Here is a 27902-nt window from a genome sequence, read left to right as displayed (position 1 = left end):
TCTAACTTGTTATAGGCATGGTCAATGGTGACCAGGAGGTGAGATTTACTCCTTGCCTTTGGAGACTATCTAGCATTGGTTCATAAAGAAAGGTACACCAGGTGGATATTTCAGATCCATCCGATTCTCAGATGGGACTGAGATTTCCCTCGGATATATTTAACCTGTCAGTAGACAGCAAAGACTGTCCCCAATCTACTGCTCAGACATCTATCTGGGTGACGGTCGGTAACAAGCAAACTGAAACATGTAACCTGGAGTCTTGCAAGCAGCTGTTTTCTCTTTAAAACGCAATCCTGAGAGGAGTGCTCTCTGCTGAGAATGTACTGTTTCTCAAGCCCAGTACGAGCTACTTTCAGGCACTAATCACTTAGCCTTTGAAATTACCTTTAGGTAGGCCGGCTAACTGGCCATATTCTCTAGATGAGAAAACGGAAATAAAGAGAGGTTAAGTTACTTTTCTAGGGCCGCACGGGAATAACATGCTATCAGGACTTGATTTGTCAGTCTGACCCTGGGAGTCACGCTATTAATAGCAGCATGATTTAGCCTCCTCCCTTCCATATTTATTTGGACATGTGAATTTCCAAAGTGCCGTCCTGCACAGTTAATGCAGTTAAAGGACTACATATACCTTAGATCTGACAATAAAGAGATCCACTGCTGGAGACAAATGGAATTTACCTAGTATCCTAGAAGGATATTGGGAAAATATACAAAGTATATATTTAATTTGAGGCAAGATTTTCATAACTATCAAGAAATCATTTAAGCTTCTCAGAAAAAGAAAACATTCAAGTACTTTCCCACTTTGATGTTTTTCAGTTGCCAGTAAATACTGGTAAAGAGACTACTGCTTTCTAACATTGGTGCCCTGGGCAGGCATAGGTAGTCAATTACCGAGTCTAATCTGAACCCACAGTCGCTTAAACAGCACTGGCAGATACACACACACACACACACACACACACACACACAAATTAGTGGATACAAGAGAATTTCTCTGCATAATTCTATGTGGCCTACTAGTATTACTTTTGTTTCTAGACTAAATAACAATCCATTTGTGTTATTAAATAAAAAACATACCAGACATAATTTTATTGCTGTCTTACTAAGAATGGTTTCATTAGGTCTGAGAGGTGGCTATTAATAAGCATACAAGGGAATGTGTGCCTCTGTGTTCTACAACCAGGGACTGAGAAGAAATCCTCTACACAGCGTTCACAGATTAATGACGAGGAAGCCTGAGATACAGGGCAGTGTGCAGAGAAATGGGAGTAAGGGGAGACTGCTCAAGTCATGGGGCACACCATCTGTTTCTGAAAAAAGGAGTCAAAGATATTCTCTTGAAATGTAAAGCATAATTTAATCATCAAGCCTATTTATTCTAAACAGCAGGTAGTGGCAGGTGACCCCTGCAGGCCCAGATTCCGTGGACTTTCAAATGTTATCAGGAGGACTATACTATTTTACATCTTCCTTAAAACAAATATGATCCCGGCGGAGCTGGCACATGCCTTTAACCCCAGCACTAGGGATGCAGAGGCAGGAGGATCTCAAAGTTCGAGGCCAACCTGGTCTACAGAGTGAGTTCCAGAGCAGTCAGGGCTATACAGAGAAACCTTATCTCAAAAATATGTCTTCCCCATTCTTCCCAGCAAGGCTACAGCCATCTTTAGTGAAGAGCTAAGGGAAGGCAGAATTTGGGCTTGGTCTGACTGATAAGGGGCACCACTGAAGGGCAGTGGGTATAGGGTGTACAGGAAGGTTTAGAGCCAAGTGTGGAACATGGAACACCCACAAAGGAGAGGGGGTGCTTCAGGTTTGGGGACGACAGTGTGAGAAGGATGGGAAGCCACTGCCTAGATCCATGCATGTGTATCTGGGTTTTTTGCTTTTTGTTTCTTGGTGTTTTTGTTTTTGTTGTGCTTTTCAAGACAGGGTTTCTCTATAGCTTTGAAGCCTGTCCTGGAACTAGCTCTCGTAGACCAGGCTGGCCTAGAACTCACAGAGATCCGCCTACCTCTGCCTCCCAAGTGGTGGGATTAAAGGCATGCACCACCACTGCCCAGCCATGCATATGTATCTAATCAACTAGCCCCAGAAGGGAGAGTGACAGCAGGGAACACAGAGGCAGGGACAGAAGACATCAGCAGCGGAAGGAAAGATGGCAGCTGTGACAACAAATGCAGAGAGGGTGAGGAGACAGGGAGTCCAAGACGACATTAGCTCTGCTGACTAATGCGGCCAGAGCCAGAGCCATCTGCCTGGGGACAAACTGGTGGAAGGACACTGGAGGCTGCTGAGAGCAGCTTCCATGGGGTATTCCAGGGGGATATTCCTTCACACATACCTGATGAAAGAGAGGGACACCCTGTAGGGGACACATAGAGGAGAATGGATTCTAGAAAAGAACTGGAAAGGAAAAAAAAAAAAACCCACAAAGTCCAGAAACTCCGATTTCAAAAAGTTTAGAAGAAGCCAATCTCACAGTTAAACACCAGTTAGCCAAGTTAACTTACAGTAGTAGAATGGGTGAGCATGGAGACAACATCAGAATTCAGTGGATTTGTAGGGTAGGGATGAGAAAAATGAGGGGGGAAAAGCAAAAGCAAAGAAACAAACAAGCAAACAACGAAAAAGCTAAAGCAGTCTACTGAATATTCTGGAATATTCTGGTTCTAAATGTTTAGCAGCCATAGGAAGTAGAAGAGAGTGGTTTGGAAGGTACAAGCCACCCAAGAGTTTGGAACTACCCATTTAAAATCCACATTTACCAGGAATCCTAATAAATGTTGGGCTCTGTCGGCCGGAATATTTACCAGAGTAATTCACCAGGCTGTAACGAAATGGGACAAGGGCTGGCGCTCTTTGTCCAGCTGAGTCCTGGCGGTTTTAAACCTCTACTGCTTAAGTAGTTAAAAATCTGTCCTTCTGATGAGGGGGGAAAACTATGAATAGAAGGCAGCAACCCAGGCCCTTCAGAAACAATGAGTGCTTGGTCTCTGTAATTTACTGGGCAATAATTTCAAACTCAAACAATCCCAACAGCAAGGAGACTGAAGTCTAGCAAAAGTTCAAAATGGGATATGTTCTCTTTAAAATCTTGAGAGCAACTAAATATGACAACCATCTGATGTATGAAAATTATTCACAACCAAAAACAGACAGTCTGGAAATAGCCGGGATGACTTCATTTAGACAGAATTACCCAAATCTGTTTCTAATATACACAGTACACATAATAAATTTTTACAATATGACAAGCAAAACAAACTTAATAAAAGTTCCCGATCTTTTGTTACACAAGCATGCTATATCCATGGTATGTTTATAATAGTTTGCTCATGATATCACAACTCAGTAACAAAGGCGTAGGCAATACAAAAACAGTTACTAGGCATGACATCAGCTCACAACTACCGTAATTACATCGAAACACAAATTTCCTAAACTGTACATTTTCCAAACTGCTTCTCAATTTCAACGGCTGCGTTTAGACAATTACTTAGAGAGTGGTCTGCAGGCTTTGAGTAATACCCGGCTTTCTTCTCGTTCCCAAGCGTCATTTCCCTTTAGAAAGCGCATATTTCAATTACAGGCGCTATTTTTCAGACATGCCCATAAACACATGTCCAAATTAGGAGACCATGTGGTCTGGTGGTTAGCGAGGAGCACCAGGCATTAGCAACGCCCATTCTGTTCCCTTCACTGTGTCTGTGTGCTGCTGTGCCCAGGAGAATCTCAAGGCAGCTTCAAAATGATGCAGTTGATATTGCCAGATGAAGTGGGCGGGAGTCCTGAATGGGTCACTTATCAGGTTCATGGCCTCTGGCAAGTTCACTCTTTCCACTACTTTCCTCCTCAGGAGATGAGAGGAGTGAGGGCCGGGGGAGATGGGTTAGTCAAGGGTCTGTTGGCATGAGGATGTGAGTTCAGATCCTAAGGACCTAGGTAAAACCTGGCCAGTGCAGAGCAGCTGGACCTTGGTAACAAGGGAGGCAATAAACAAAAGGATCCCTGAGGCTTGCTGGCCAGTCAGCCAAGCCTCATCAGTAAGCTCCACGTTCACTGACTCTGTCTCAACAAATAAAGTGGGCAGGCTGGAGAGATGGTTCAGTAGTGAAGAACACTTGCTGCTAGTCCAGAGCTCTTCCGATCCCAGCACGCACATTCAAGTCACCTCACAGCTGTCTCTTACTCCAGTACTGGGGAATCTGATGCTGTCTCTCGGCATCCCCACACATGTGACATCCACTCAAACAGACACAGGTGTACATGTGAATAAAAATAAAGAACTAAAATAAGGTGGAAAGTGACTGATATCCCAACACGGATCTCTGGCCTCCACATGCATACCTGCGATTGTGTACAAGCACATGCTAAAGGTGGGGCTAAAACTCCCACAGGGCTGCTGTGGAGGAGCTGCCTGTTGGAGAGAGCTACATAATCCCTGGTGTTTATTATCACTGTGGTTATCTTTCTGGACACATGTCCGAAAATCTAGCTTAACTGACCCTGACCCACAGTGTACCTCTTCAGAGGTCAGGGCAGGGTGGGGTCCTGATCACAGGCTCTCGACAGAGTGACTTTCAAGTCAATACAGTTTGAAAAGCATGAATGCATGCATGAAGAAAGGATTACACCCACTACTTTCAGAAGTGGAACATGCGATCTGGGCTTCATGCTCTCTAATTGCTTTCATGTTCTTACAGCTCACGCTGGCGAGATTGTGAACCCATCTGAAGCGACCAGCTAAGGGGAAAGACTGCCATGCCCATGATCACAGAAGAGGTTCTTCTGAGGATCAAAGCTTGCACGCCCGTGCCATATGTGTGACCTCTGCCTCACTGTGTTTTGCGGTCATCTGGCTTTCCTGACCAGGTAGGTGCCAGGGGAACACGACTGCCCCCATTGTCACTTCAAGTCCATGGTATTGCACCGATAGCTGGTATTCTCAGCTTCAGAAAATTTTCTAACCACTGGACAGGGTCCAAGGCTGTGTGCTAATGAGTTTCAGATTGGAGGACCTCACTGGGCATGTGTCAGGAAAGTGGCACAGGGTAGGCAGTTGGGAGCATGGAAGAAAATTTTCTCTCTTTCTCTCTCTCACACACACAGACACACACACACACACACACACACACACACACACACACACACACACGGGAGGGGGGCACAGAGGGAGGGAGAGAGAGAAAAAAAAGAGAAAAAACCAGTAGTTAACAAATACTGGCTGCTCAGACTGACAGGCATCGTCACTGACCTCTGCACTCCATCAGAAATTCTTGCAGACTTCCAAAAAAATCAAGGAGTCCACTTTTATCACACACAGAGCGGCTCATATGGAAAAATGGAAAACACTACATCACTTGACCTCAGAGTGCCCCCTTTTAACCACAGACAAATACTGTGTACAAAAATCCTAAATCAACTTAAGATGTTCCAACAACACCAACCAAAAAGCCTTAATTTTCTGCATTAGACTCAATGATTACTATTTTGGGTCTTGCCAGTTTGCTTAGAAGGATTACACAGGAAAGAGACGTGTAATTCCAGGAAGGGTGTTTTATCACTCTTGCGAGTAACACGAACGTGGTGACCTCTGATGAGGGGTCTGGAGGTGGGGTTGGAAGGCTCATCCCGACTGACACTCCAGAGCAAGGCTGGCTCACTAGGGTGGGAAGTCACTCACCACTGACTCACCGTTATTTGCTTACGTTAGCAGAACATTAAACCTGATTCTCAACAACATAAAGGCGCTCTAGCCGGCTGATGGTGAGTCATCTTAATGGGGAACCAAGTGTTTTTCGCCCTGTTGGATTTCATAAGGAGATTCTCACTAAGATACCATAGTGGATTCACATTTGGTTTCCTCCTTTCTTTCTTCTTCTTTTTGAAAAAAAAAAAGGAACATATTTTTATCTGTGGGGGCATTTTACCTGCATGTATGCCTGTGCACCATATGTGTATACAGTGCCCACAGAGAGCAGAGGAGGGCACTGGGTCCTTTAGAATTGGAGCTATAAATGGTTGTCAGACACCATGAGGGTGCTGGGCATTGAACCTGGGTCCTCTGGAAGAAAAGCCCACACTCGAAACCACTGAGCCATCTCACCAGCCCTTCTGGCCTATTTAAGAACCACTCTTTTGGAAAATCTGACTCTCAGAACTTTTGACTAGTAAGTGCGTGCACACACACATGCGCGCGCGCGCGCGCACACACACACACACACACACACACACACACACGAACACACACGGACACACACGCACATACACCATTTCCACACTTGGGACTTTCAAGCCCATCGTTTCGCATCCTCCAACTGTCATCAAGATGTTTTCAGACAATGTCTATAAAATTGATTGCTTGTAGCTTTGAGTTCTGCTCAACACATGGAAACAATATAATCTAAAGCATTTTCAATGAGGGTGGAAAGAGATACAGAACCCCAGGAAGCCTCCACAGAATTTGGGCTGTGTGGGTCTGGAGGGGAGCAAACCAGAAGCAAAGGAAATGACCTGAACACTGTTGGATGCCGGAAGCTCTGACGAAAACTCCAACTAAGGAACCTCGAAACCTTGCTATAATGCCGACTGACGTATCCTCCCGTTACATGAGAATGTTGGTTCTGGAACATCAATACGTCCACTAAATCCTAGCTCCCTGGACCCAAGCTACCCTTTGCTCTGGAGCACAGGCATCTTGACAGCTTGGCTGTAATCATATACGTGAGGCCCTCAGAAGACACAGTTGGTGAGAAGCCTCACGCCTCCGCCCAAAATGTTGTCTTCACAAGTTTAATCTATGTATGAAGTAACCGATGGCGGGATCACGTGGAGTCAACATCTTCAACTCAGCTGTGTATCACAGAAGCCACAATGGGTGGTGACACACTCCCGTGATGCTTAGCAACTGCGCAGGGCTCCAACTCCCCAGTCTGTAATACTGCAAAAGACGGTTGTTTCCTTTGTTCCCCTCACCCCCTTTCCTGAAACACTAGCAGATGACCAGCAAGGGTCCGACAGTGTTACTCCTAATTACCTTTTTTTTTTCACTCTTGATCCTGTGGCTCTCATAATTAGTTACCTGGGGCTGCAATCCAATTTGAAGTGATGACAAGAAAGTGATCCATGAAAAAGTAATAAGTTAAATCCAATTTCAGCCTTCCTCTAATTAAATGCACATGGAACTAATGACTCCAGCCCCAGCATTTCGGTGATAATGGTAATTAGCGAGGTGGGAGTCACTCTCTTTTTCAACACTGGAGGTGGAAACCACAAGGTAAAATGGTAGGAACACTCTTAATTACATGTGTCATTTTGTCAGCAATTTACACATTTTTGACCAGTCAAGTATGTTTTTTCCCTTGTCCCTCCCCACCTCCTAGCCTGTGCCGTGGTTATAACACAGTACTCCATGTTCCAACACACACAAGCTCAGAGGAACAACCAGCCTTGAGGTAAGGGAATCATTCTTCATTGCTGCTCGCTGCCCAGATGCTCGCACATACACACATGGGCACACGCAGACCCACATGCAAGTACATATACCCACAAAGATACACAAACAGCTGCAATGAGAAGATGGCACAGATCTAAGACCTCGCCCCTTGAAGTCAGATATTCACAGTGGAATTAGTTTTTTATTCATTTGGTTTTTTGTTTATGATATGGAAAACGTAATAATTTGCTTATTTATGGAAACTGTACCTTTCAGTAGGGGCTGAGAGAATACACATGGGAGGAGAGGCAGCTATCAGTGCCCTGTAGCACACGGAAGGCCTGTGCTCTCCAGGGTCTGGCTACCCCTCAGTGTTCCTTTCCTGCCTGTGCTTGGTGGCAACTCCCATCAACCTCTCAGTTTGTTTTCCTGCTTCAGGAAGTGGTCGCCTATCCCACAGAACTGCCATGCGGCTGTTCTACACTGAGCTTCCATAATCTAACCCACTCTGCTCGTGGTGATACACACACAGTGTGGTGGTAGATAGCTTTATGTCAACTTGACACAAGTTAAAGTCACCTGAGAGGAGGGACCCTCAACTAAGAAATGCCTCCATAAGATCAGGCTGTAGGCAGGTAGGTCTGTAGGCATTTTTTTTTAATAACTGATGACGGAGGGCCCAGGCTGTTATGGGTGGTGCTATCCCTGGGCTGGTGGTCCTGGGTTCTATAAGAAAGCGGGCTGAGCAGAATGAGGAGCAAGGCAGTAAGCAGCACCCTCCACGGCCTCTGCATCAGCTCCTGCCTCCAGGTTCCTGCCTGACTCCCCCTGATGATGAACAGTGATGTGGAAATGAAAGCCAAGTGACCCTTTTCTCCCCATGTTGCTTTTGGTCATGGTGTTTCATCACAGCAATAGTAACCCTAACTAAAAAAAAAAAATAGCATTTAATTTACATTATAATATTCAAGTACACAGAGGTAAGCTAAGCATATATAAATGTCCAGAGCAAGATTACCAATAAAATACACACACCCAGTCATGGAGTTGGGTTGTCCTTGTGAGACTGGCACATGGTTGTGTTATATTTAAATAAGAAGGAAACAGGCAACACAGGCTCTGCTGCCACACGTCACGCCGCCATTCTGGAGGCGCGGACAGCATAGGACTACTAGACACAAATCTAAAGCCAGCACTATGCACTTCAGCTCCTCAGCGAGCCACATGAAACCTTTAGACACTGGCTGCAAAGGACTGCACGCATAGATATTTGCTAGAGGGAGGGAAAGCTAGTGTTCTCGTCATATCTATGTTATTATTATTGGGTGTCCATCGGTGCACGATGCATGCGTGTGAGCCACGCACATGTGTGGAAGTCAGAGGACAGCTTTGTGCCGTGAGTTCCGTCCTTCCGCTGTGACCTCGGAGCTCAAACTCAAGCCGGTATGCTCACGACAATAAAAATCTTCACCCACTGAGCCAGCTCTCTGGCTCCTTCTGTCATATTGTTGATAGTTTGTATAATCTAGAAGATTTAGAAAATACTTCAAAAATAATTTCTATTTTTTTTATTCCTTATCAAAACTTACTTTTAGGGACTTGGGGTTCTCTGAAGGTGTGCAGAAGACATCTTATTAAGAGACCAATGCTTTGACTTTTCTGATCTGTTTCCAAGACCAGAGATGCTGGCTATAGGCATTGCTCACTTGGACCATCAAGGGACATGATTCAATTACCTGAATCACTAATTTCCTAGCCCAGTGCACAGGGGTATTTTTTATAGACTGGCATTCCATGGCCATCCCATCTCACTAGGACAACAGAAAACTGAAGCTTCTTTAAGGGTTTCCTCTTAGCAAATCATTCCTTAGTGAGTGACAGAGAAATGATTTGACATATATACTATGTGGCATTAAGGCAATACAAAAAAAAAAATCTCGCTGCCTAAAGAACATTTTAAATAACTGCAAATAAAAAAAAAATGGCTAACAAAACCAAACACCTGTGGAATCTTGTGCTTTAACCGCAAAGCAGGACTCCTTCTAATCCTGAGTCAAAGGCTGGCCTGGTCCTCCAGTAGATTTCACTAATGATTCTTTTTTTTTTTTTAAAAAAAAAAAAAAAGCCCCCTGTGTCAGGGTCTTGCACAGCCCATAACTTTAAAGGGAAAGGGGACAGAGGGGAGGGGAACTGGTCAGATGCCAGGCTTCAAGTTCACCATATCTACAGCCAGCCTGGAGCGGTGGTCAGCTTCCCACTGAAAGTAACACACAAGGCTCACTTTCTGTCTCCATTCACACGCTGCGGAACCTGCGTATACTTTTACTTTCTGAGGAGAAACTGTGTCATTTGACTTCCTTCCAGTGGCTGTATTCCAGCCAGCAAGTAAAACGCTTAAAGAACCAAAAGGAATTACTACCCAGAAACGGCAGTCAAGGTTCCAAAATTTGATCAATAAAAATAGCTCATCTATTGCAAACTAATTGCTAGCCAGTAGAGTTTCCTGCTTTGGGGGTTACGAACACACCTGCACCGTTAGGCATTTCTTCCACTTGTTTAAGCAATCTTCAGAAGTATATAAATATTTATAAAAGGAAGCCTACTATTTTTACCCACCTCTAATTTTTTTGAGCAAAATCAAATTAATTCATTTATAGCTGCAGAAGCATTCTGAAGACAAGGTCTGTGTCAACAGTTTAGGGTCCTATGAGCACCCGCCCAGCACCCAGCACACAGAGGCTCTTCTGGGAATGTTCGCCAAAATGCATTTAATGAATTCAGATCATTCTGATTGTGAATTTAGGATGGAGCCAATTCTCAATTTCCATTTCTATCATTCATAAGAGAAATTTGCAAGGCAAATTAACAGCATAAGCAAAAAGACAATGTAAGATGATGCGCGGAATACTGGACAAGACCCCAAAAGTGGCCTCTACACCTGCCTCATGCCTTCTTCATCAATTCCGCAGGCTGTGTCCCGGGAACTCGAGCGCTGAGTGTAGATACCAGCACGCATCTGCGGCATGCCTTTCTCTAATAGTGAAATCAGCCCACTTTGGTGAAGTCTGGCTTGGCCTCATGATCTCTGTCTCTATCCAGTAACCACTTGTAGCCTCCTCTCACTTTTCCTTTCCTTTTGTTTGTCTCTTCAGCCCGTGAAACTGAAGGGGGCTTCCAAACACGAAGTGGGCAAGTGTGATAAAGGTTTAAAGTACGAGCCATGGCATCTTTGGAGACGTAAAGCTTCTTTTCCTTTGCTTCCCTTCCATCTCAAGCTCTCAGCTGATCAAATCCTCCTTCCCCGTCAAGCCTTCCTCTATGCAGATCTGAAATCTGCTAGCATGGGTTTATGATTGTCAAGTTGTAAAGGGTAAGGAGATCAGAGGGGAATGCTGGGCAGGGTAGCTGGAGGATTGCCTTTTTATTTCTGAGCTACTCCAGGCGAGATGCCCAGTGAGGACAAGGCATGCCAGGATAGACTTCTCTGTCAAGGTTATTTCTTCGGAGGAGCACCAAATCTACATACATCCTTTTATAACAAGGCGATAGACCATGTAACTGAGGTTAGCAATTACTCCTTTCTGTTAGTAGAAGGCCAGCGAAACGAATAAAGCTTCCTACTGGATTCTAGTGACCCTATATTCAGCAACACGTCAGGACACGAAGACAGCACACACATTCACACACATGCACACATGTACAACAACCCCAAAAAATTGGTCTAAATTTTCTACACGTCAGTTCTACCACTGATGGGCTTAAAAAAAGAAAAAAACAACTCAGTATGATCCTAGCAGACCAGTCTTCATGATGGCCATTCTCCTTCTATCCATTCTACATGGACTGAAGTACAGGGCACATCACAGTGGTCATCCCATTGCCCTAGTCATGATCCATACATGCGACATGTCAGACTCATTGACTTGGCTGCCAAAATCCTTAATGGTCAAGAAGAAATACAGAATCCTCCAAAGGAACCCCTCTGAAACTTTACTTTGCATATCTAGTTAGCCCTGACGAACCTCTACTCATTACCCTAAATGCCACGTTTTAAAATTGCAAGTACTGGAGCTAGAGAGATAGCATGTTGATGAAGGGCTTCCAGCATGAGTGGCTGAGTTCAGATCACAGCACCCATGTGACAAGGAGGCACAGAGATTTGTGAACGTAATCCCAGTCTGGGGAGGAGGAGACAGGAGGACCTCCGGAGCACAGTGGCAAGCCACCTGACTGAATTGATGGATTCAAGTTCAATGAGAGATTGTGTCTCAAAAAGTAAGGTGGAATGCCAGGGATGGTGGTGTTACCCTTTACTGCCGAGGCAAGAGGATTTCTGGGAGTTTGAGGCCAATCTGGCCTACATAGCAAGTTCTAAACCAACCAAGGCTATGAAGTGTCTCAAAACAAAAGATCTACGGAGCCAGAATGAATTACACATAACACATTCAGTGTCAATCTTTGATATGTTTAACACACACACACACACACACACACACACACACACACACACACACACACACACGGGAAAGCAAATCCAGTTCATTTTTACTCATAAATGACATCCAACTCTCTACAGCACTCTGACTGGACAGTATCTTCATATAGTTTTAAAAACTTCAAACCAAAGCTGCAGTATGGATATGCCCTTCCCGATACTATATTGCCATTTTCCCAATGTACTAGAGGCCTAATAAATCCAGCAGGACTCCTAGTATTTTCAAGGCTGTGAGAGGCTCCAAGAAGGAGGCCAAAGTACGGACAGGCATTTGAATCACTGAGTGACAGGCTGGGCCAGCTCCCTGTATACATTAATAAATTAGAATTTTAATTGCCTCTCTGTCTGCAGGAGATGCCCTGGTACTTTAATATGTACCAACAATTGGCTATGTTATGGAATCTGCAATGTGGCCTCCGCTGCTGACCCCTGAAATACAATTCCCAGACTGACTACGGAAACTGTTCAGTTTGATCCTTTCAACTTCTTTGAATCCTGACAAATAAGCTCACAGCTGAAAGGTCAACACAGTCATATTTCATCCTCCCGAGCTGTTCTTAAGACATCTGCACAACAAAGCCCTTCTTATAACACCTGACATCCGCCCTCCACGGCACGGCACCTCATTATAACTGTCTCCCGCGCCCGTGTCCATGCCGTGGTAAGAGGGTGCGAGTTGCTGGTAGTTTACCAAACAGCTGTCTTTGGAAGAGTTTGTAAACAGCTCACGCCGATGTTCAACTTGCCCAAGAACCTGTCACTACAAGGTTGAACTTTTTTGGAAGAGGGACAGTTTCCCCGACACAGCAGGAGAACCAGAACTGGCGTACCAAGGACAGGACAATCCGGGCAGGGTACTTTGGAAGTTGGCACTAATTTATCCCAACACAGGGAGAAGTCAACACCCGTAGACCGCACACCAACTGCTAACACAGTGTGCCACTGCTCTTCCCAAGTTGTCCCAAAATTTGCAGCGAGAAACCCGTCCGTAGCCTCCATGTGGGGCCACCTAACACCTATCTTCTACCTTGAACATGGGCATGAATATAACGACTCAAGTTTCTTTGCAATTTCTACTGCAATTTTCTACTCCAAGACCCAAATCCAAGTTAGATTTTATGAACTCACTCCTCTTTCAACTCTATTAACCCTTTGGCCTCGATGTGCCTGGAAGGAGAAGTTGTTGAGACAATCTCCTTTTGTTATCATTTCATAAAAATTGGTCCCCACTTTCAATTAATGATTCAGAAACATTCTGCAAACATCTACAGAAGGAGGGCATGTGTTCTATTATACTCATTACCAGGTATAATATCAGAAGCATGACATCTATATGGGGCTAAACAGAAGCTCTTGACTCTGGGGACACTTGGAGCTTCTCAAGAGCACTCCTTTGTGGAGGATGCGTTGGGCACTGAGGAACGGTGAGCAGCTTCCTTGGTCCAAAACTGATGAGATGTCAGGAACATCTCTGCACCCTTGACCCCTAGTGATGATTCGCAAATATGTCTCCAGAATAAGGAACTTTACATGTTGTCAATGGGGAAGTCAATTAATCTAGCCACTGAGAAAAGGATGGTGAAGGGTCCTCAAACAGTATGAGGATCCTCAAAAAACTAAAACCAGAACCATCACATGATTTATCTGGACCACTCCTGGGTGTAAACCAAAGGAAATGAAATCAGTTGTGGTGGTTACGTGAAATGTGCCCCACAGTCGCAGGCATTTGCTCAGTCCAGTTGGTGGCGCTGTTTATGAGGTTCAGCCTCGCTGGAGGAATTAAGTCCCTGGGGTCTGACTTGGAGATTAAAAGCCTTGTGCCATTCCACATCATTCTCTTTGTTTCCTGCTCGGGGCTGAAGATGTGAGTTCTCAGCTTTCTGCTGCCAAGCCTTCCATGATAGCCTCTTATCCCTCTGAAATGGTAAGCCCAACTAAACCTACTCATCCTGCAGTTGATTGACTGAAGTTGCCTTAGTCATGGTGTTTTATGAAAGCATCAGAAAATAAATAATATATTGACACACTTATAATATATTCGCAAATCATGATAGCTAAGACGTGGAATTGCCCTATGTGCCTATCACTGGCTAAGTGGATTAACAATAACGGCATCACTACATCCACCAAGAACAGCTTCCTGTCATTTGTAGCAAAATGGCTGAAGATGGAGGATGTATCAGTAATGAAACTAGCTAGACCCAGAGAGGCAAATGTTGTTTGTTCTTTCCCATTTGTGTAAACAAGAAGGAGTCGACTTGAAGGTAGGAAAATGGTTACAGGACCCTGGAAAGGGGGACAGTGAAGTTGGAGGGATAGATGGGTGTGATCAGTGCTGTTTTATATATGCATGAGCCCCCTGGCATGTTGAATTAAGAGTTGAATTCCTCACAACATTAAAACTTGTGGCATAAAATACCCATCTCCCCAAAACCCCCAAAACTTTAGGTCAAATAGATATTTTTCTTATGATGTCACATTCAGCTCATAAACTAAAAAGGCATATTGTGCATATGATTTCCTCAAATAGTTTGCAATGGTCTTGATAATCTGTCTCTGTACAGCTTCTCAGCCGTGGAAAAAGGGATGACAGTAATATTTTTTGAAAAAGAATTGCTACCTGAAGAGCTGGTTGCTTGTCATTCCTCTTGGGAGACTTTAATCCACTAACTTGCTGCTGCTGCTGCTGCTGCTGCTGCTGCTGCTGCTGCTGCTGCTGCTGTTGCTGCTGCTGTTGCTGCTGCTGCTGCTGCTGCTGCTGCTGTTGAAGGAGGAGCTGCCTTGCCACCTGCAGGGCCTGCAAGGAAAAGTAAAGGGAAAGGTTTTGTTATCACACAGGTTTGGGGGCTCCCTCACAAAGAGGATCTCGGGAAAAACCCTTCAGGGATGACATTCACTTTCTCATTTCCAGGCAAAGGAAATGGCAATGAATCTTCTAGCCGGTCAACATAGAAAACGTCCCAGAATGTGTCTACATTTCCTTTGATTTGGTGAAATCACCCATGACGTCTTAGACATAGTTCTTATGTAAGTAGATACTTCATCCCCACTAAATAGCTGCCATGACACCTGTAAGTAGGAATGCTGGGGCCGGGGCAGGGGGACAAGGAAAAGTTAAGGCTCAGGGGACAAGGAAGGGCTCTTATTGGAGATACTATATTCTACTGGATTTTTCTTGGGGAAATTTGGGAACCCAAGTTTTACATATTTTAACCTCACCTGCATCCAAATAAAGAGAAAGGGCTAGGATCACAGGAAAGTGATACACCATCGGAACAACTATTTCCACAGAACGCTTAGAGCAGATGGACACATAGAAGGAATGATCTCACTGGAAGACATTATGGGCTGGGATAGGGCTCAGCTGGCAGAGGGCTTACCAAGCACACATAAAGCCCTGGGTTCAATTTCTCACGTGAACTGGGCATGGTAGCACAAACTGCAATCCTAGCACTTAGGAGGTAGAAACTGGGGGGGGGGGGGGCGGGGGAGGAGGGTCAGAAGTTCAAGGTCATCCTCAGCTGAGCGTTTATGTGTGTGTGTGTCCCTAGTATACTGATTATGTGTAGGTGCTCTTCTTCCCAACATGAAAACTTTTGGCTATGGTATCTCCAAAGTATCTCAGAAGTCCAAGGTCATCCCCGGAGGTTGTGTCCAGCCTGAGCTGCCTGTATAGACCAACAGACAGAGGCAAAAGAAAAGCTTGACCTGGGGTCATCTTAAATTTTTTACTATGATTTTTACTAAGAACCAAACTAGTTAGGCTAAATGACTCTTTCAAGGTATCAGTTATTGAAGTGGTATGAATTAGCAATAAGACAAAATAAACAGAGAGGAGACCTTTAAAGGTTCAACATAGTCAGGTAACCTTTTATATATATATAAATATAAAATATATATATAAAGTTCAAGTGAAGAAAGAAGTATTAGAAAATGGATATGGCCAGAATAAAGATATTCACTGCCATAAAGCTCATAGCAGGTCACCACGCCTTTGTGAAACTGAGAGCGGGATAAGCCATAGGAAACTGAGGTGTACAGGCACTGCGCTAGAAAAATCACAAGAAAAGTCAGCTTGCTTGGGTCCACTCAGACGAGAGCCAAAAACACACATATGAAGAGTCAGAAAGGATGCTCTTAAAATGATATATTTACACAAAAGGAAAATGAATGTATATCATTTAAACAATTTGTAAAGATTAAATGATTGTGTGTGTGTGTGTGTGTGTGCGCGCGCGCCATGTATGTGCACCATGTATGAAGGTCACATGGAGCATAGACAGGGTGTCAGATCCCTAGGAGCTAAAGTTACAGGAGACTGAGGTATAGGGTAGGTACTTGGAACTGAACCTAGGGTTCCCTGAAACAGCAGACAGGGCTCTTAACCACTGTAACACCTTGTTAGTCTCCCCAAATATATATTTTAATGTGGCAACTTATATTATTTGTGCCTCAAGGAAGAGACACACAGAGATGTGATCAATGCCCCCAAACAAACTCTGATAATGTGGACTTGGAAAGTGACCATAAAGGACTGGCATGGTCCTGGCTTCCTCGGCGAAGATCAGCAAGGTGAGTTGGATAGGGAAGTGCATAGGTAAGAGAACTCAATGGCAATGCTGAGGGCAGGACGGTCAAAAGGCTAGGACTCCCATGTGCTACACTTATGAGAACAGGGGAATGAGAAACAGTGGAGGGATTTCTGCATGGAACAGACGTCTACAAAAGGTGAGTGTGTGAAGGTGAGCATCCTTCTTAGACAAGCTGACTCAACAGAGCTCCTAAGGTAAGACTGTCACAAGAACGTTTAGGATACTTCTTAGGACTGAGGAGAGCCTCCACGCTAAGAGGCACAGAGGAACACAAACAAACCGAAGCACTAAATGGCAGGAGACACAGGAAAGAGCTTGTCCTCAGTCATGCAGCCTGCCTATGACATCGCCTGACTACAGCCACCCTCTTCTCCCAGACTGGCCGCCTTCTACTGAATTCACCCCAAGAGCCCTGGATATGAAGTGCCCAGGCTCTCTTGCCTGGAAAGGAGAGGCACTTTTGTCTCCGTGCTGTCTGAGAGGGGCAGCTGGAAGGTAAGACGCCTGGGAGAGTTGCCTGGGACTCCAGCCTGCTGTCTTGGTGGAGGATTCACCATCACTGGACTCTGGGTTTCCTTGTCTCCTTGGAGACGTTCAGTACATGTGTAGGCGGCAAAGTGGGCAGAGTGAAGATTTCATTTATATCATATAAGAAAAATAGTCCCCTGTGCAAGGTGCCTGCAGGAGCAACGCCTCTCCTACTAGCCACATTCCCTTAGCTGTTTCCCATAAAGCTCCCAGGCTTTTCATGCAGGACAGGACACTATTCTACACCATGAGCCTTCCCACAAGGCTGTCCTGGGTAAATCCCCAAAGGAGGCTCCAGCTGTGAGGTAGAAGCAGAGAGTGGGACCACAGCAGACAGAAAAAGATACTGCAGAGAAATACAAGAGGAACACGAAAGGCTACCTGCGTGCAGTTCTGAGGCACAGAAAACTGCAACTGCATCGTTACCCAGGATGCACAAAACACTCGAAGAACAAGCTTTTGGCGTTTAAACAACTGAAGTTTCTAGAACCAATACTGTCTAATACTCATCTCAGCTAAAGGGATGGTATTATGTGTCTCACAAAAAAGCATTCATGCATACACAGTGACTCTCATGAGCACATACATACATGTCAGAAGACAGTAGAGTTTCCTTCGCAAATCATGTTGACTGAGCAGGCTCCGCATAGCCATTATACACTGGGAGAAAACTGTAGGAATCCTCAGGTTTACTCTGAGAGTTTCAAGTGTGGAAAAAGTGACTTACATAGCTGATGACTTTTTAAATTATTATTATTATTATTATCATTATTATTATTATTGTTACTGTGTGTATCATGGGTGTACGTACCTACCTGTGGAGGTCAGAGGACATTTTGTTACCTCAGTTCTCTCCTTCACCTTTATGTGCATTCCAGGGATTGAATTCAAGACCTCAGGCCTGTGTAACAAGGGCTTTTACCCAGAGCTATTTTGCAAACCCTGTGATGTCTTTTTCAGACCATATGAACCTATCTGCTCATATGATGAGCCCCAGGCTCCCCACACATTTCACATGGAAAAGGAGGGAAGACAGAAACATAGAGAGGGCTGTAGGAACGTGTGTATCTACCAAGGTAACGTCATTTAACCTCTTGAAGATAGAAGGGAACAAGATGGAGCCAGACAAAATGGCTTTGGGGGTTCGGTCTGCAAGTGAATAAAAACAAGGAAGGCATTTCAAGTATCTTGGATGGAGAGAACATTAGTACAGAGAATAAATCACCGGAGTATAAAACTGTTACAAATGTCCCATGTTAATCCTCTTGCCTTATGAATATGCTACCAAAGGGCGGGGGGCGGATACCACTCTCAAAAAATAAACTGAAAACCAGAATGGGTCCCAACAAGAATTTTAAAACTTAATTGATGTGAATGTGTAGTATGCTTTGACAGCCAGACACTAAGGGGTGTTTGCACAAATTCCATATTATCTAAACTTCCGCCATCTGGAGTTGAAGTTGTCGCCCACAAAAGGGATTGCAAACCTTTAATGCTCAGACTTTGAGTTGTAATCCCAGGATTGAGGGGGTGAGGAGAGGGCGTCTTAGTTAGGGTTTCTATGGGTGTGAAGAGACACCATGACCATGGCAACTCCTGGACTCGCTTCCAGTTTCAGAAGTTTAGTCCATTATCATCATGGTGGTATGCAGGCAGACGTGGTGCTGGAGCTGAGAGTCCTACATCCTCATTGGCAGGTAACAGGAAGTAAACTGTCTTGCTTTCTGGGTATGCCTTGAGCATACATGATACCTCAAAGCCCTATTTCACAGTGTCACACTTCTTCCAACAAGGCCACAACTACTTCACAAGGCCACACCTACTCCAATAAGGCCACACCTCCTCCACAAGGCCACAACTCCTAAGAGTGCCACCATTCCTTTTGGGGGCCATTTTCTTTCAAACTACCACAGAGGGTTGGGGACCAGGAGTTCAAGGTCAACCTTAGTTTGTGTTCATGGTTGACCTGATCTGAGGAAGATTTGGAAAGACTACCCCACAAACTTACGTAACAGCCATTTTGACCCACAATGCATCAATACAAATTGACACCGTTAAGTTAGGTTCCAGTACTTTAGTTCCAGGAGATGATCTTTATTCTAGCACCACAGAGAAATGAGAAAGGAGAGATCTTACTTTCCTAACAGTGTCTTGGTAACAACTGGAGAAAAGATTTCCATGTACTATTAAAAGACAAAACCAGACTCACTGGAAATAGACTAAGTATGTGGATATGTGTCTGTATATACATGAGAGAGGGATGGAGAGCACAGGGTGATGAGGAGGAAGAAAGAAGAGGAAGAGGTGAGAGCACTCATGTGCAAGGACATGAATAAATCAAAGGGCTTCTCTTTTCTAGCACACAGCGCCCCTGGCTCAGGTTCCAGGCTAAGCGCTAATGTAAATAACTTAAATGGCCCAATCCCATCTCTGGAGACCTTTTACTCTTGGTGGCTCTTCCTGGCTGGGTTGAATCAACACTTCCTTTATAAAAGATGTGACAATTGCCTGGCACTGGATGACTCTGTGCTGTATTTGAGCACTGAGATCGGGTTACAATAAAGGCTCAGTTGGAGGGTGTCACCCCGCAGAAGCAGCTGATAAAGCCTCTGTACTTAGAAGCAGCCCTGTGAACTTACAGAAATGGGAGTGCACATGCGCAGAACCTTCACCTGGACTGACTGCCTGCCTGCCGCTTGGCTTTGACCCTTCTCTATCAGCAAAAGGGATCAGAGATGCCAAGGTCCACCGCCATCTCTGAGTGTCTACGCAGAGCCTGCAAACTATGGGGTGGGTTGCTACTTTGCCTGGCTATATTTCCATAGCAACCTGGAACCTGGGCGTTTGCAATATGTCTTCATTCTCTGGATTCAAGATGGTCCCCTTCTCAACAACACCTTCCCTTTTGAAGTAAACGAGTGCCACCTGCTTCTTACAAAGGATCTTTTACTCCGGCATGTGTCTCAGGTTCATAGCAGGTGCTTAGACGAAGGGCCAGGTAATCCTATGTTTAGCATGTTTATCAAGGTAGCCGGTACTCAAAAACATGTTTACCACCTTTAAAGAGCTACTAACATGTTTACATAAAATAAAGATTTTGCAAGCACACACACATACGTAAAGCAAGCTGGAAGGAAGAAACTTTTAGACGAGATTTTACGTAACACGCTTAGTGGTCCATCGTATGAGTCTAACACCTGGAGGTCCTCCAAAAAAAAAAAGGTGCCTGGAAAGTTTTGGGTCATGTGCCCACACAAAATAGACTATAGGCCAAATTTGGACAATCATCTGCTCTGCTTGAATTCATAAAACAAGCAGAGATTTTAACCATTTAAGCGAGTAGGGAAAAGTCAAAAGAGCAATATTTGACACACATGTGCATGACGTTGGATTTAACTTTTAACAGTAGCTTCCTAGACGGTCCCTTCTTTTATGGGAGGTGACTCGGCCACTCTGTCCCCAGGTCTGCTCTCCGCTTGTTTGTGCTTCTTAAGTTGTGTTTTGTTTGTTGTGCTTGAGGGAAATTATTCTCTAAGCCTATCCTTTAAAAGTCAGCTTCCTCAAGACAATTTCAGTTTAGTTAACAGGCAAGCGGATTGTGAATTAGCCGATCCTGAAGCTCAAAACCATCTATATGTTTTTCAAAAGGAACTGGAATGTAAGAAACACATCCATGTGCTTCAAAAGCTGAAAGCATCAGAAACTGGATGTAAACTCCTGAGTATTTGGGGTTTCCATCAAGTAATTGACAGCCTCTCAGTGGTGCAGGACCTGGTTTGTAATCCAAGCTACTGCGTGGATTAAGGCAGGAGGATTACAAACTCAAGGCCAGTCTGGGCTACTTACTGAAAACCTGTTAAAGGTAAGGACTGCAAAATAGGGTGTTCTAGGCCAGTCAGTGTTACCACAGTGAGAGTCTATCTTACACAGGGGTGAGGGGTTTGGGGGTGGGCGTGGGTCTAGTGCACTTACAGAGAATTTGTCTAGCATGCGTGGGGCCCTCGGTTCAATACACAGGACCTCAAAAAACAAATAAAACAAAACCCACCAAAGGCGTGCACCTGACTGGCCAAGGGTGACTTGGCAATCTACTGTCTACACTGAGAATTTTCCCCTTTCATAGCTTTTAGAAGTAGGTCAGAGTTGGTCACCTTTCCTCTACTTTCTTCTCTGGATTCTCCATACCCCTCAAGGCAAAACCTGTTCCTCAGGTATTTTCACTGGCTAGTAACAGCCACTGCACACGCTGGGGTGGGATGGCTGGGTGATCAAGAACACTGACTGTTCTTCCAGGGGAACCAGGTTTGAATCCCAGTACCCACACAGTGATTTATAATCATCTGTAACTCTAATTCCAGGGGTTTGCTGTCTTCTTCTGACCTTTATGGGCACGAGGCACATATGTGGCACACACACACTTATAGACAAACAACCATACACATTTTTTAAACAGCATGAGAAGTTTGGAAGGAAAGACATCTTGCATCCAACACTGCACCTCTTTCTGGCCCTCTTCACACACAGTTCCCACTAGCAAGCCAGTCCCACCTGCCCCACTCACCTCCTGTTTTTAGGCATAGTTGGCAGAATCACCTTAAAGATTAGCGCTCATCAGGGGACAGTGCTCTGCAGGCAGCCTGTGGGAAACTCATCTCTCCATCTCCCTTGGAGCCATGCACAGGAGGGAATGCAAAGAAACCACAATGGCTTGCAGGGGCTACAGAGTCAAGAGCAGTCAGAAGCAGCAAATTCTTCAAACTACTGTGTTTGTGTGTGTGTGTGTGTGTGTGTGTGTGTGTGTGGTGTGTGTGTGTTTGCTTATGTGTACAGGTATATGTGGAGACCATGGATTTATATAAAATGTCCTCAATTATCCTCCACTTTATTTTTGTTTTGTTTTTTTGGGGGGTTAGGGGGAGGGGAGTACAAGACAGGGTTTCTCTGTGTAGTCCTGGCTGTCCTGCAACTCACTTTGTAAGACTAGGCTGGCCTCAGACTTAGAGATCTGGCTGCCTCTGCTGGGGTTAAAGACTTGTGCCACCACTGCCCAGCTCTCTTCTTTATTTTGAAGACATGGTATCCACACTGAACCTGTAGATCACAGATTCAGCAAGCCTCAGGGGTCACTATGTCTATGCCTCCCCAGCGCAACACCCACATCTTGCCTAGCTTTACGGTGAGTGATGGGGAACAGAACGCAGGTCATTTATGTCCCCAGAGAAAGCACTGTACTGACTGGATCATTTGCCTACTCCTCCACACTAGATCTTTCAAAACATTGATGGTGTATTTCACATGGAGCCTTTGGGAAAAAAGGCTAATCTCACATCAGCATTCTAGTGACTGGAAAATATTAGATGTCCAAGGAAAGCCAACCATCCAGGTGGCTGTGTAAGTATGAGACACACAGAGCAAGAAAGGTCCTCAACAAACCATGAGGTCCTATTACTGATGCCCAAATGAAATAAAATGTTCTCTCTACAAGTCTGGGTGGTTAACAGTCGTATAATAGTCTCCCACAAACCCCTCAAACCAGCCCAACACTGTCTGGGTCTAATCTATTATACTCAAACAGGAATATGGATCCCAGACAGCTACTTTTCATCAAACCAGCAGACACAAATTTTAGAAGCAGCTGGAGCAGAGTACAGCCTGAGATTAACTGGGACACTGTTAATTTAGTCACCTGGAGATGGGCCTAAGATTCTCTCAGCAGCCCCTTCCTCAGTCCTGACAGCTGGGGCAAGTACCCTAAGATTTCAGCACAGGCATCCAGAGTCAATCATTAGATGGGACAGCCTTGCATGGGTTTCTTAAAAAGCAAAGGAGGTGAAGGGACAGTATGAAGACAGACATGATGAAAATCAGGACCCGACTGCATCTCAGCAGCAGCCTGACACTGTCTGGGTTATAATCAAAGAGGCCTGGGAAGGGTGGCCCATGCCTTTAATCCCGGTCCTGGGGAGGAAGAGGCAAGCAGATCTCTGTAAGTTCCAAGATACCTGGGTAACAGAGTGAGATCCTGTCCTGTCTCAAAAGGCAGGGGTGGGGCAGCACACAAAAAGTTAAAAAGTATCCTACATATAGAAGAAGATGGTTCATAGGTCACAGGGGGAGAGGAGGCATCTCCAGGTACCCAAACCACTCTTGGATCCCACCCCAGCCAGCACTTCTGCACTACACTCTTCCATGCCGGACCGCATACATCTGTACTGATTTGATTTCATATTGACTATGCCACACACAGAGCAGGCATTGTGGTGACAATCACTGAGTACATCCCTCACTTTATTTATTTATCTTTTCCACTTCAGAATTGAACAAATTTTCCAAATACAGGAACAGAACAGGCGGGGAGCACTGCTCTGTGTTAGCCATCTATTCGCCTGAATGCCATTAGGATGGAAAATGGCCAGTGATATTTGTGTCTGACTTTATTCTATTTTGAAGAAAGCGAGAGGATGGGAGGCGGGCTTGCCACCACAGCAGCTCACCAGCATTAATGCTGGAACCAGAGGGCCACTAGGGCTCAACTGCAGACACCTGGAGAGAGATCAGAAGGCCCAGACAGGAGGAGGGTTCTGCTACAGGCCACACCCCTAATGGAGAGCTAGGGAGCAGCAGGGGTCAACATACCCTGTATTCACCAGCGATTATGACTAATGTTTTTCTATTTGGAAGGCACACAGAGGATACTTCCCGCCAAAGACTAAGAATTTTCATGAGACTTAAAAAAAAAAAAAAGGTCAATCTATGATCTTGCAAAATTGAATGAAATAAGTTTAATGGCTATAAACATTCAGGAAGTCTGTTTGAAGTCTCTTAAGAAAGACAGCAAGAAAGAAGAAACATGCCAGCCCATCCTTCTCCTCCTACGGACACAGGAACCTATAACCACCTTGTCGGAACACTAGCTGGCTGCCCTTCACTGGAGCCAGTGCCAGACTCTGAGTCACCCGCGCCAAGGCTCCTGCACCTGAGTTGTCTTTGGAGAGATTCCACTTCAGCATTGCCCAAGCCCCAGCCTGCTGAACTCATGAGAGTTGGACAAGATCACAGCCTGGGGGCTACGACTTCAGGCAATGTGATCATTAGGGCAAAACACAGGATTCAAGTTTATTAGGAACCACCTAAACTGTGAGCTGGGAGGCTAGAGAGGTGGATGGATGGCTCAGTGGGCAAGTGCAAGGACCTGGGGCCAGGTCCCCAGCATCAACACAAAAGCTAAGTGTGGTGGCTCAAGTCTGAAATCCAGACACTGGAGACAGGAGGATCCCTGGAGTTCACTAGTCAAGCTAGCCCAGGCAAAACAGCAAATTCCAGGTTCAGTGAGAAAGAGAGAGAGAGAGAGAGAGAGAGAGAGAGAGAGAGAGAGAGAGAGAGAGAGAGAGAGAACTGGAGAGATGGCTCAGCAGTTAAGAGCACTGACTGTAACTCCAAGATCTGACACCCTCACAGACATACATACAGGCTAAACACCAATGCACACAAAATAAAAATAAACAAATTATTTTAAAAAAAAGAAAAAAAGAAGATGGACAGTCAAAGAAGAAAGATGACACCTTACACAGAGTCGTGTGCACACCAGGCACACACACAGTAAAATATACATGAAGCGGGTAAATAAATGTGAGCTTGGATGCGGCATGAAGTCCTGCTATCCCCTTGTTAAAGACCAGACTTTGCTTTTTTTTAAAAAAAAGTACTGAATAAATGGTACAAACCCTTTTTAGTGCTCAAGACAGGAAATACAGGGGTCAAATGTGAGGATAAATCAATCAAAGGATCTATAACTCCTGATATTAACCCCTGTTTTTGACTAGCGCTTTTTATGAGGTTGAGTCCCAGCAATTCATTATGACTAATAAAGATTCACATCTTTTGGGGTCACAGATTCTTATTGGCTAATGACGAAGTTTGAAGACTCTAGGTGTGTTTGAAAGTATACTGGATTTTCCGTGATTCGAAAAGAAACAGAGTTCTTGTACACACACACACACACACACACGCACACACACGGTGGAATGGGAGAGAAGAAAAAGAGAGAGATTCCTTTTTTTTTTTGTAATATGAATCACACACACTCAGTGAAGAGGCAGTGAACACCTGCGAAGGCTTTGCTTCCCAAAGGCCTTTCTCTTGCCTAAAATCTGAATGAAGAAACAGAAGGAAAGAAGGGAGAAGGGAAAGAATAAGAAGAGAAGGAACGAAAATGCAAAGAGTGAAAATGGTTTAGAGGTAACATGCTAGAAGAGACAGAAAACAAACAGGGAGCTAGAGAGATGATGGCTCAGAGGTTCAGAACATGGGCTGCTCTTCCAGAGGACCCGGGTTCAATTCCCAGCACCCTCACGGCAGCCCACAACTATTTGTGACTCCAGTTCCAGGGGATCTGACACCCTCACACAGAACACATGCAGGCAAAACACCAATACCCATAAAATAAAAATAAATCATTCTTTAAAAGAAAGAAAAAAGAAAACAAACAAAAACCAACAAACAAGGAGAAGAAAAAAGCTGCCCAAATCAGACTGGTGATGAAAAGAAAGCATTTGCAGGAAAGGAGGAACACCCTGTCTCCTGGCCTGAAAACGGCAGTGGCATTTGGCAATGGAGGCTCAGAGCTGGGCAGTGGTAGATGCACCTTTAATCCCAGCACTTGGGAGGCAGAGACAGGTGCGTCCCCTGAGTTCCTTACAGATGAGCTTGGTTTATAGAGAGTTCCAGGATGGCCTGGGTTATATAGAGAAGCCAATCTGTCTCTCTGTCTCTGTCTGTCTCTGTCTCTGTCTCTGTCTCTCTCTCTCTCTCTCTCTCTCTCTCTCTCTCTCTCTCTCTCTCACATCTGGTAACCCTTTAGGGGCCGAGTCTGAGCTTTCACCTCCGAGATCGAGTGCTTGCCTCAAAAAGGCCTGAGTTCGACTCCTAGCACCGCAGACACAGATAACCAAGGGGCCCTAGGAAAAGGAAAGGAACTTCAGCCACCCAGCTGCACACAGAGAACTTGGCTGAAGTAAAGCTGCTCCTGAGTGGGTCCCCACCCCCAGGCACTCTGAGGTCAGCTACCCCCTGCTGTGTCATCTCCAGTTGTCTGCCATCCTTAGGGAGATGAGGAAAGTTTTATGATTCTTGATTCAAAGTAGGAAAATAAAAAATGTGACTAGCTCAAGGTCACGAGTGGACTGTGTGCCAGGGCCGAAAAACAAAAACAAACAAACATTGTCTCCAGAGAACTAGATATTCAAACTGTACAAGGTCACTGATTAGCCCAAAGATGGCAATGACTTAGGGAGCCCAAAACACAGGAGTGGCCTTGGTTCCTTCTGGGTTCGGGATGAGAAAAGGCCTTTTTATAGTAGCATGTTTTTTAACTTCACAGTCTTTTTCCCCCACAGAAAATAAAACAAAACAAAACAAAAACCCTTTTTTTCCCCCAACCAGTCTCCCCATTCCCAGGATGCTTAGAGTGACTGTCACAGGCCTGTGTGTCCAAGGCCACCAAACACCCATCTCCATCACACCTGTCTTTGCTGGCAAGCTAGTTCTATCAGAAAGCAGAGTTTGATGATACTCTCAGGCCCAGGAGAACAACACTGCTCTGACCCCAGCAGCTACCTAGAGTCTCCTGCTGTGAAAACTCACCAGGCCAGGTATCCCCAGCTCTCCTCCCATGTGTGCTCGCCTCTCTGATACCTTGTTCCACCCATCTGCTCTGGGGAACAGAGATGCAGTCAAGACCATTGCTTGTTCCCCGGGGCTCTCTTCAAACCATCTGGGACAAGCAGCCAGCACACTGGACTTCTTTGAAGAGTAACTGGAGGAGCTAGGTGAGTGTGTCTCACATCCTGCCTCAGCCAAATTTCTTTTTGTGGGATCTGGGGCCCATTATAGAGATCCACAACTGGTCGAAATGTGAAGAACGGGAGCTCTGGCAAGGCCTAGCTCCAACTGACACGCCAACAACACAACCGCCATGTGGAAGAAAGACTTCAGGAGAGTGGGGTGAAAAGATTACCAGAGCCAGGAACTATGACGCTGTGGAAACAGGGAGGCTGTACCCAGGAAATCTCAACAACGTGGTTGCCCAAGCAAGACATGCATGGTGACAGCACCAGCTGATGGGAGAAATTTCACAAGCTCTACCCCAAGATGAAGAGCTACAGGCAATCACTGGTTGCTGAGAGAGGGAGAATGGCGGTGGATGATAAACCCTTGATGGGTTATGCACTCCCAAGTGGTCATCCTTAAACACATGTACATAAGAGCATCACTAAGCAGACTCCGCAGGTTGTGTGTGAGTGACTGTGAGCAACCAGATACAGAAGAAGAGGGAGGGGTAGGGCACAGGAAGAGGAAAATGGCTAGAATGACTTAAGCACAGGATGCAATTTTCAAAAAATTTAAATTCTATGTTTAGTTACTTACTTGATTATTTATTCATTTATTTATTCATCTGTTTGTTTATTTATCGGAAGCGGGGTCTCTCTAAATAGCCCTGGCTGTCCTAGGACGTACTGTGTAGACCAGACTGGCCACAAACTCACAAAAATTCACTGGCTTCTGCCTCCCAAATGTTAGGATTAAAGGTGTGTACCACCGTACCTAGCCAAGTTAAAGAATTTAAATTAGAAACAAACAAACAAACAACCTTCCTTTCCTAAGGCAGCACTAACAAGATCACAGGCGCATGTGTTTGAGTGTATAAACCTGTGTCTGTTTGTGGTGTCTGTGCTGAGCCCAGACCTTGGATGTCATTTCTCAGGGACTATTTCTCACCTTTTATTTAAGTGGAGAGTTTCTCACTGGTCTGGAGCTGACCAAATAGGCTAGGCTGGCT

The 27902-nt window shown here is 45.0% G+C and overlaps 1 protein-coding gene across 9 annotated transcripts in view; it reads right to left on the bottom strand.

The window, feature by feature from the left end:
• Foxp1 (forkhead box P1) overlaps positions 1–27902 on the bottom strand; it is a 608309-nt gene that overhangs the window by 135030 nt on the left and 445377 nt on the right. For all 9 annotated transcript variants that reach the window (XM_087904462.1, XM_087904472.1, XM_087904468.1 and 6 more), the window contains one exon: positions 14566–14742. In XM_087904462.1, coding sequence (XP_087760588.1) covers positions 14566–14742 — 177 coding nt within the window. The remainder of the gene's footprint in view (positions 1–14565; positions 14743–27902) is intronic.

The sequence above is a fragment of the Myodes glareolus genome, chromosome 3, assembly GCF_982192425.1.
Source record: "Myodes glareolus chromosome 3, mMyoGla1.1, whole genome shotgun sequence".
Taxonomy (NCBI): domain Eukaryota; kingdom Metazoa; phylum Chordata; class Mammalia; order Rodentia; family Cricetidae; genus Myodes; species Myodes glareolus.
The sequence above is the reverse complement of the archived record's forward strand: the minus strand, read 5'-3'. Positions and strand labels throughout refer to the sequence as shown.